At 33.8% G+C, this 11,473-nt stretch overlaps 1 protein-coding gene across 1 annotated transcript; it reads left to right on the forward strand.

Moving 5' to 3' along the window:
- Positions 1-10,010: 10,010 nt before the first annotated feature.
- On the forward strand, positions 10,011-11,042 carry LOC124922658 (probable glucan endo-1,3-beta-glucosidase A6). The gene has a single exon (XM_047463376.1). It carries the CDS (start codon positions 10,104-10,106, stop codon positions 11,040-11,042), a length of 939 nt encoding a protein of 312 aa, XP_047319332.1. The 5' UTR covers positions 10,011-10,103.
- The last annotated feature ends 431 nt before the right edge of the window (positions 11,043-11,473 follow it).

Here is an 11,473-nt window from a genome sequence, read left to right on the forward strand (position 1 = left end):
TATAACAATCAACAACAATATGACCCTTCTTCTTGTAGTACCTACACGTCTTATCCCTGTTCTTGGATTTCGACCTGCCACGATTATTACTGCCAGAATACCTCTCATGTTGCCTACCTCGTGCAACGAGGCCTTCAACCATGTTATCTAAACCAACAACGAGTTTATGCATCTTCTCTTTCGAGAACAATGCATAATAAACCTCATCTAGAGTCAGTATCACGACTATAGAGAATAATATCTCTAAAATTTGCATATGAAGGAGGTAGTAAACACAATAATATCAGACCTAAATCTTCTTCATCATACTTAACCTCCAAAGATTCCAAATCAAAGAATACTTTTTTAAAAACAGTTAAGTGATTTTCTATAGACGTACCGTCAGACATACGTTGGGAATACAGGCGTTGCTTCAAGTGTAGTTTGTTAGTCAAAGTTTTCGTCATACACAATTGCTCCAATCTCAACCAGAGCGCAACAACTGATTTTTCCTTCAAACAATCTTGAAGGATCTGATTCGATAGACGCAGATGAATTTGCGATAGAGCCTTACGATCCACTCGTTGCTTTTTTTCATCAGTCCACGAAGACGGCATCTTGTCAGCGCCAAATAGCGCATCGTCCAGATCCATCTGTGCCAAAATAGCTCGCATCTTCACTTGCCATAACAAAAATCTTGTGTTACGATCCAACAACGGAATATCGTACTTCATAGTGGTCATGACCAAAAATAAAACAAACAAACTTGGCTTTGATACCAATTTGTTAGAATCAAACCACAATAAACGAGGATAAAAGAGAAAAGAAGAACGAACACAAAGATTACGTGGAAAACCCTTTATGGGTGAAAAATCACGGACAAAAGAGAAGGTTTTACTATATTAAAGATTGTACAAATTTTGGTAGATAACGTAAAACTGGATAAGAGAAAAGACGACCGTATTCTCTATATATTGTCTAACCCTAAAATACAATAAAGGGTCAGACCCATTAAGCCTACAGGTCCATTTTGCTCGTTGGCCCAACAATATTCGGGCCACAAACTCTAACACACTCTAGAATTCATTTCCATCTAAACTTGGTAAATAATTGTTTCAAAGTAACACTTGAAAATATTAGCATGAAACGTGCTACTCTTATCCTTTGTAAGCGTTAGATCTTTGATATGGACACCAACCATTAGGAAAGCGAGTGAATTTGAAATTGTTAGCAATTTTTTTCCAAATCACTCTAGTATAAGGGCACTCACCAAAGATATGAGCATTCGATTCCTCAAGTTAGAGCAAAGAATGCAACATGTACTTGTGATCGTCATATACTTACTAATTCTGTCTTTCGTCATGCCCTTTCACGATAAACAAGCCAAGGTCAATTTGATGTCGGGCGATACTCTTAAATGACCATACGAATTAAGCCTAATCTACAAATTGCCTCTTGATCGAATGCATTGCCACGCCAGATTTGAGTTGAACTTGTTGTTAACTTCAATCATCCAAACTTGTGAGTCCTCTCGAACCATGAACGAGATTCGCCTCAAAATTTCATTACATTTATCATCCTTGATATCCTTCACACTAGCCGAAAGGTATTCTCTTCTAACCCGGGTTCTTGCAAACTCTCGTTTATCAATGATGGACATATTCTCAAACCAAGGAGTTTGCCAAAAAGTCGTACCTTCACCATTACCAAACTTAACAGAATACATTGTCTCGCGCTTTGCTTTAGTTTGAAGATCTTCTTTAGTGACCATGACATATCCTCCTTTATCTTGGATGTCCAAATGCTGGATTCTGATTTCATGAAATGCGAATGAACCTAACAGACTAATAATGAATCTTGCTTTTGTTCAAATGCCCATAAATGACGATATGTTAGAGCTCTATTCCATTCCATACAACACTTGATACTTAGCCCTCCTTCATCCTTTGGCTTTCATACATCATTTCACTTAACTTTTTTCCCGCCTCTTCTTGACTGCCCTATATAAAATCCATCATAAGTTGATTAAGGTCCCTCATTCTCTTTTTTGGTAACATAATTTGTTGAGCCTAAAATCCAATGATTCAATGCTTCCCATAATCACTTTCTTCACCAGCTCAATACTCAATACAACTCGCATAAGATAGTTGTTTGAAGCCCAGCCATGTATAATATTCTTAACATTCGCAATAAGTGACCTGCAATGTGATACCTGCAACTCTTTCGAAGAAAGAGAAACACCAAGATACCTAACTAGAAGAAATCCCTTCTTAATGTCCATGATATTAAAAATGATCATCTTTGTTCTGTCATCCGTACCATCATAGAAAGCCAAACTCTTATCCTCATTGATGTAAAGACCTAAATTACTAGAAAAATTGTTAGTGTCTCCTTTTATCGGAGTGATCCAAAATTCCTAGACAAATAACATGAGCATGACTTCTTGGAAATTTCAAACCCCAAGGTTCATTAATCAGACATCTATCAATCCCGACTTCTTTTTATGTGCTCAACACCCCTTGTAGTAGACCAGGTAAATTGATTCCTAGAGTTTCTCGTCTCAATTCACCAAATGTCCCCGTATGCAATCTCGTAGTATTAAAATTACCCATTATTATCCAAGGTCTATCGTCATCAACACGATTCCTAAGATTATCCCATAACTGTTTTCTAGTGCACTGAGAATTGCTGCCATACACCACTACGATAAAAATCAATCGAGAGTTCTTTTACTATTCACCTTCACCATAATGACTTGATCACTAGTGTAGATTTCGTTCCACCCCACTCAGATTCTATCCGTCCTCTTATTTGAATTGTGTATAAACTTCCATCTGCTTTCAAAACAAAGAAAACCACTCATATCCACATTATTAAGTTTGACTTTTGTTTCCGGAATTCCCAAAATTGTGACTTTATGACACTCAATGGTCTTCTTGATTTCCTTGCATTTAAAGGGATCACTCTCGAGTATCTTCCTCAATTCTGCATTTTCTTTTTTTCTTCATGTCATTCTTTCTTGTCCTGACAGTCTTGGGACCATTTGAAAACCCAAAGTCATTCATATTTTTATCATCACTGACCACTATAACTAGCTTTTTCCTCTTAGACTTTGTCACATGTAATTGAATGGTTTCATTAGATGAAGCCTGCTTTATGAGGGTTCGACTTCGGAATCACCATGAGTAAATGTGATAGATATTTATTCATTACTGTTTTTGCTCGCTTTAACCTCCCCATTAGATGATGGATAATTGTCCTCCGTAATTGGATCTTTTGCATTAGGGTCACTGTTATCACACATCTCCATCTTTCTCACAACATCACTACTCTTGCAATGCATCACCTTTCCAGCAGCCATGACACCAACAATAACATCCTGCTTCTTTTCTAACACCTTCAACAGAATAACATCATTAACATAAGTAGCTTTGACCTTACTGATGTTCGTAACATTCTTACAGTCTGCATCACCAGCTGTGCCCCCACCATTATTATTAACCGAATTCTAATTCATCCTTAGCACTCCATTTAGACAATCTTTCGAACCAGTCACATTATCAGCAGCCTGTATCATTTTTTAGACCAGAAGCTTCAGTATCCGTAGCTACATCAGATTACTAATTACTGTTACCCACATGGTCAATATCACCAACATTATTATCACTAGCTGAATCCTTTAATCCATTAGTCTCCGCAGTCTCATTAACAATTACCAAATTAGTTTCCTTATCAATGATCGACCAACCGTCTCCGCTAAATCACAATTACAGTATTGACCTCAAAAGATAAAATATTTTGGGTATGTATGAATATATCTCATCCTATATTAACAACACAAAAATCCAACAATAAAAAACTTAATATATATATATATCACTTAAATTCCACAGATCTAAACAAGAAAGATTAATTTTTTCGATCATGGCTGAAACAACTTTAGTTGCCTAGCCAAGGATCAACCAACAGTCTCCGATAAATCACAATTAGAATCTCAACCTTGAGTATGTATGTATATCTCAACCTATTTCAACAACACAAAAATCCAACAGTCAGAATCTCAGAGGAAGATATACATATTACAAACACTTAAATTCCACGTATCTAAAAAGGATAAGATGGATTTTTTCGATCATGGCTGCAACAATTTGAGTTACCTCACCAAGGATCGGGAAACAGTCTTCCTCAAATCACACAGTTACATCGGAATATCAAGGATTTTGTGTACGTATGCATATATCTCATCTTCTACTAACAACACAAAAATTCAATAATAAAAATTAAAGGAAGACATAAATACACAAACTTAAATCCCACATAACTGAACAAGAAATATTAAAATTTTCGAGCATGACTACAAAAATTTGAGCTTCCTAGCCAAGGATTGGCCAAATTACAATTACAGTCAGGGCCATCCAAAGATTAAAGATTTTGTATAAGTGGTATATATCTCAACCTTTTCCCACACCATACAAATCCAACAATAAGAATCTTAGCGTAAGAGATAGACATACACACACTTAAATCCCTCCGAATAAGAGAATATGATTTTTTTTAATAATGACGGTAACTTTGAGATGCCTCGCCAAAGATTGATCATCAATATCCACAAAAATACTATACAATTACAACAGTATGGTTATCGAAAGATCAAAGATTTAAACACTAGATATACATTACAAACACATCAATTCTACAGATCTGAATAGGTTAAAATTATTTTTTTGATAATGTTTGAAACAATTTAACTTGCCTCGACAACGATCGGCCAACAGTCTCCGCTAAATCACAATTACAGTAGTGGTCATGAAAGATAAAATATTTTGAGTATGTATGCATATATCTCATCATCTATTAACAACACATAAATCTAACAATAAAAATCTTAAAGGAAAAGATATATACATGTATACACACTTAAACCTCACATGAACAAGAAAGATTAATTTTTTCGATCATGGCTGCAATAACTTAAGTTGCCTAGCCAATGATCGACCAACAATCTCCACCAAATCACTATAACATTTAGGATCGTCGGAAGATCAAAGCTTTTTTGAAAGTTGATATACCTCAAACTTTTGCCACACCACACAAATCCAATAGTAAGAATCTTAGAGGAATAGATAGACATACACACACTTAAATCCCACATATCCGAATAAGAGAAGATGTTTTTTTCAATAATGGTTGCAGCTTTGAGATGCCTCGCCAAAGATTGATCATCAATCTCTGTAAAGACACTATACAATTACAGTAGCCATGGTTGTCGAAAGATCAAAGATTTGACCAGTAGATATACATTACAAACATATCAATTCTACATATCAGAATAGGTTAAAATGATTTTTTTATAATGTCTGCAACAATTTAAGTTGCCTCGACAACGATCGGTCAACCGTCTCCACTAAATCACAATTACAATAGTGGTCATGGAAGAAAAATATTTTGAGTATGCATGTATATATCTCATCATCTATTAACAACACATAAATCTAACAATAAAAATCTTAAAAGAAAAGATATATACATATATACACACACTTAAATCCCACATATCTGAACAAAAAGATTAATTTTTTCAATCATGGCTGCAATAATTTGAGTTGCCTAACCAAGGATCGGCCAACAGTCTCCACCAAATCACTATAACATTCAGAATCGTCAAAAGATTAAGGATTTAGTGTAAGTTGATATACCTTAAACTTTTGCCATACCACAAAAATCCAACTCTAAAAATCTTAGAGGAAGAGATAGAAATACACACTTAAATCCCACAGATTCGATAAGAGAAGATGATTTTTTTTAATAATTGCTGCAACTTTGAGATGCCTCGACAAGGATTGATCATCAATCTCCGCAAAAAACACAATACAATTAAGCAACATGGTTGTCGAAAGATTAAAGATTTGACCACTAGATACAACCTTATATATATATATATATATATGAGTATATCTCAACCTCTTTCAACAACACACTAATCCAATAGTCAGAATCTGAGAGGAAGAAATATATATTACAAACACTTAAATTCCACAGATCTGAACAGGTTAAGATGATTTTTTTGATAATGTCTGCAACAATTTAAGTTGTATCGAAAACGATAGACCATAGTCTCCGCCAAATAACAATTAAAGTAGCGATCTCGAAAAATAAAATATTTTGGGTATGTATATATCTCATCCTCTATTAACAACACAAAAACACAACAATAAAAATCTAAAAGAAAGAGATATATACATACACAAACTTAAATCTCGCAGATCTGTGTTAGAATATAATATATCTGTATAATATATCTGTAAGATATTATCACAATATAATAAATTGTGATAATATCAATATTATATTATATTATTATATTAGTTTCCTTATAAGTTTAATCTAATGTCTATATATTAGACATAACTTATGTAACTATGTGACACATCATTTACATATCATTCTAATATAATCTCCTTTCTCTTTTTAATTCTAACATGGTATCAAAGCTCTCTCTTAGTGAGAGATTTCGTTTTGTTCTTGAGCACAAAATCTAATCTCCTACTGTCTCCATCAATGGCTACTTTAGGCATTGATGGAGGGCTATAATAAAACTCTATTATTATATATATATATATTTATTAATATTTGTTTCTTTCAAATAATTTTGTTGATAATCTTATTTTTCTTCGCCAATCACAATCTCTGAGTTTTGTTTTCAGTTGTTGCTTTATCCCAGTAGTCAATGCCCATATTTTTATTGGTCTTAATCTAATCATATGTGCTTATTGGCGTTATTTAGTCAACACACTATTTTATTCCCATAGGACTACCTTCTTCGTTGGTTTTTAATTTTAGGCAACACACTATCATTTTGTTGTTGGATGAATATCTTGAGACTCACGAGTAACTTTGGAGTTTCTTTTCGGTTGTTGTTTCATCCAGAATTCAAAGGCCATGAGATTCTACTTTTTTTACTAGTTCTCTTCAGTCAACACACTGTCATCATGTAGTTTGATGGATTTAAACAGCTCACGAGTTTCTGAAGTTTGAAATATACATCAACAACAGTTCAACATCTCGATCGTCTTAAACCTGAAGTTGTTCAAGCGTTTTTCATCTTTAGTTTGAGTAGGGGTGTTAGAATATAATATATCTGTAAGATATTATCACAATATGATAAATTGTGATAATATCAATATTATATTATATTATTATATTAGTTTCTTTATTAGTTTAATCTAATGTCTATATTTAGACATAACCTATGTAACTCTGTTACACATCATTCACATATCATTATAATATAATCACCTTTCTCTCTTTAGTTCATCAATCAGAACAAGAAAGATTAATTTTTTCGATCATGGATGCAACAATTTGAGTGCCTAGCCAATGATCGATCATTAGTCTCCACCAAATCACAATTACAGTTAGGGTAGTTGGAAAATCAAAGATTTTTTTTGTAAGTTGTATATATCTTGACATTTTCCTACACCACATAAATCCAACAGTAAAAATCTTATACGAAGAGATATACATGCACTTAAATCCCACAAATCCGAAGAGATATACATGCACTTAAATCCCACAAATCCGAATAAGACAAGATGATTTTTTTTCCGACATTGGCTGCAACTTTGAGTTGCTTCGACAATGATCAGTCATCAATCTCCGCAAAACCACAATTACAACAGTCATTGTCTTTGAAAGATCAAAGATTTGTCCACACTAGATCCAACCTTGTGTATGTATGTATATCTCAACCTCTTTCAACAACACACTAATCCAACGGTCGGAATCTCAAAGGAAGATATATTCATAACAAACACTTCAATTCCACATATCTAAACAAGTTAAAGATGAATCTTTTGATCATGTTTCAACAATTTAAGTTGTCTCGGCAACAATGGGTCAGTCTCCGCCAAATCTCAATTAAAGTAGTGGTCTTGGAGGATAAAATATTTAGAGTATGTGTATATATTTCATACTCTATTAATAACACAGAAATCCAACAATAAAATTCTTAAAGGAAGAGAGATATTTACATACAAAATCTCACATATCTAAGCAAGTGAGATAATTTTTTTCGATCCTGGCTGCAACAATTTGAGTTGCCTAGCCAAGGATCGGCCAATAGTCTCCGCCAAATCACAATTAAAGCAAGGGTCGTAAGAAGATCAAAGATTTTGTATAAGTTGTATATATCTTAACATTTTCACACGCCACACAAATCCAACAGTAAGAATCACACAAATCCAACAGTAAGAGCCTTCCGAGGAAGAGATATAGATTCACACACTTAAATCACATATATATTATTAGGAGAAAATGATTTTCCTTCAATGAGTTACCACACCAAAATCGACAATCTATCCCCGTCAAATCACAATTATAGTCATTGAAAAAACGTTACTATTTTTAAAATGATACTTAGAAACAAGAAGTGAAAGTTTTTGAATACACATACACTTAAATTGCATATATCTGAATAAGAGATAGGAGACGATGTTTTTCAGTTCAGATCTCCAACAAATTGATTTGCCTCGACAAGATCGGCAATCACTCTAAGTAAAATCACAATTACATCACCGCCAATAGAAGATCTAGATCGACAATAACAATCCAACAACATTGTGCATATATATATATTTGAACTCTTTAAAAACAACAATAATAATAGTAATAATCGATGATCAACCATACTTGAAAATCTCATTCGTATTGAGGGACAACAAATAAGTAGACTGACACACCTAGAAAGTTGTTGATATTCTGACGACTGAAATCATCGGCGTCGCTGACAATATTTCTCCGGCATCCAAGAGGGGCAACCGCCCTCAAGAACCACCTCTTCTCGCTGACAATATTCTTTCGGCATCAAATATTGAAGGATTTTTTATTTTATTTTTTTATACTCAAATATCTAAATAAATTATATAAAATATAATAATTTAAAAATCTATCCCAATATATATTTATAAGATCGTTGTTTGTAAATTGAGAATAAGGGTTATATTATTTCTGATTCTGAAAAAAAATATCAATAAAAGGTAAAATTATGAGTTATTATTTGGACATCTATATTCTTTAGAATTCAAGAGTATAATGATTTAAGTTGGTGTTATATTTAAAATTAAGGAGATATATACTATTTGAAAGAGTTACAATTTTGATGAAAAAATGACAAATATATTGATATATAATTGAATTTCTAGTTCAACTATATTGATATATTAAAATTTGTGTTCTAATATAATGATAATAATATCTGTTTTTTAAAAATGTATTGTGGTTGGGTAGTCTCCTAAATAGATGGTTAAATTTAAATGTATAATCTCCTATATTGCAAAAAAAGGTTGAAAAACACAATAAAAAATTTATTATTAGTTTTGTTAGTATAAGGTGAGGATTGTATTTTAAATTAGTCAAATGTTAGAATTCAACCAAAATTTATGGTAAGATTATGTATTTTTTTTTTTAAGAAAGAAATATAACATAATATTATTATTATTATTATTTTTAATTTTAAAAATATAAAGATAAAACATATTGGATTGTGATTATAATTTGAATTTTTGTCAAACAAAATTGTAATATTTACATGCATCTAAATTAACTAAGTGAATTTTAATATTATTTTATAATTGAAAAAGAAAATTATGTGTATTTTCCATAAATAGAGTGTGAAACAAATATTTTGAAATTTCTTTTGACTCCAAACCCTCGTTTCTTTAAGCCAAACAAGTCCATGCATCTAAATTAACTAAGTCAAGTCAAGTGAAGTCAAATAATATTTACATGGTAATTTTCTTCATATATATAGAGAGAGAGGAGAGACGTACATGATGACATAATTCACAATAGCAGCTTCAAGTTACAAATATGACGGGATTTTCGGCCACCGTACTCCTCCTCTCGTTTCATAGTTTCCGCCGCCGTATCTAGTAAGTCCAAAATCTCTATTAATTCTCTTTAGCTTCTTTCTACATCTAAATCTAATCTAATCTTACTTTATTAACTTGTAATTTCCAGCAGGTGTATCATACGCCGCCGCCGGAGCCGGCAATGTCGGCATCTGCTACGGCCAATTGGGAGACAACCTTCCCAGTCCGTCAAAGTCCGTCGAGCTCTTGAAAGCCATGAAGGTGAAGCAAGTCAAACTGTATGATTCTAACCCGGCCATTCTCGGCGCCCTGAGAGGATCCGACATCGAGGTTACGGTCATGGTCCCGAACCAGCTCCTTGTGAGCATCTCCACCAATCAAGCTATCGCAGACGAATGGGTACGGTCCCAAGTCTTACCCTTTTACCCAAAAACAAAGATCCGATACGTTCTCGTCGGAAACGAAATCCTTTCTATCCCCGACCGTAACATCCAGCTCAGCCTCGTCCCGTCGATGTACCGGATTCAGAAATCGCTTGCGAAATTCGGCCTCCTCCGTAAGGTCAGAGTCACTACCTCATTGGCCATGGACGTGCTTCAAGCTTCTTACCCGCCTTCCAATGGAACCTTCCGTGCCGACATCTCCACTCAAATCATTAAACCTATGCTTCAGTTTCTCAAGTACACGAAATCGTCCCTCTTCTTGGATGTATACCCGTATTTCGCTTGGGCATCCAACCCGGTCGACATCAAGCTTGATTACGCCCTGTTATCCTCCGCCAATAACATAAGGGTTAAGGATCCGGGTACGGGGTTAACCTACACCAATCTGCTGGATCAAATGATAGACGCGGTCTACTTTGCCATGAAAAGAATGGGCTACCCGCATGTTGGGATCTTTATAGCGGAAACCGGTTGGCCGAATGGAAGAGATATTGGCCAAACAGAATCAGGAGCTAGTATTAACAATGCCGCAATTTATAACCGGAATGTAATAAAGAAATTCACTGCCGTACCGGCCATCGGAACGCCGGCGAAGCCGGGTGTAGTCATTGAGGCAGTAATTTTTGCCCTGTACAACGAGAACATGAAAACGGGTCTGGGCTCGGAGAGGCATTTCGGAGTGTTGTATCCGAACGGGTCAAGTATTTACCGACTGGATTTTTCTGGTAAGACGAGGGAGGCAGAGTACTAGCTGTCAGCGCCGACTGTCGGAAAACATCTGAGGTGAGGTTTATTATGGATGCCGATTCCGACGGACGAGCAAGTGATTTAAGAACAGTTTTAAAATCATGTTCAACAAATTTCAGCCTATTTAGTTTATTAATATTATGTATAATTCATTTCTTATATTATTTTAGAGTGAAAAATGAGAAAGTGATCATACAAAAATATTATTATATTTGATTCACTTTAGAATTTGTATCTTGATTTTTTCTATAAAAAAAAAATTCAACTAGAATTAAAAATCATTTTATTTAATTTCTAATCAAACAATATTACACAAATAATTAATCACACTATTAAAATGTTTTCTATTTCTTTTTTAACTTATTTATTATTATATATTAAAATCTTTAAATATTAAAAATAAAATAAAAATATCACCAATTAACATTTTTAAAA

This window comes from Impatiens glandulifera, chromosome 1 (assembly GCF_907164915.1).
Source record: "Impatiens glandulifera chromosome 1, dImpGla2.1, whole genome shotgun sequence".
NCBI lineage: Eukaryota > Viridiplantae > Streptophyta > Magnoliopsida > Ericales > Balsaminaceae > Impatiens > Impatiens glandulifera.

Excerpts from the sequence above, each read along its gene's own strand:
- LOC124922658 (XM_047463376.1), top strand. The coding sequence starts at position 10,104 with ATGAAGGTGAAGCAAGTCAAACTGTATGATTCTAACCCGGCCATTCTC.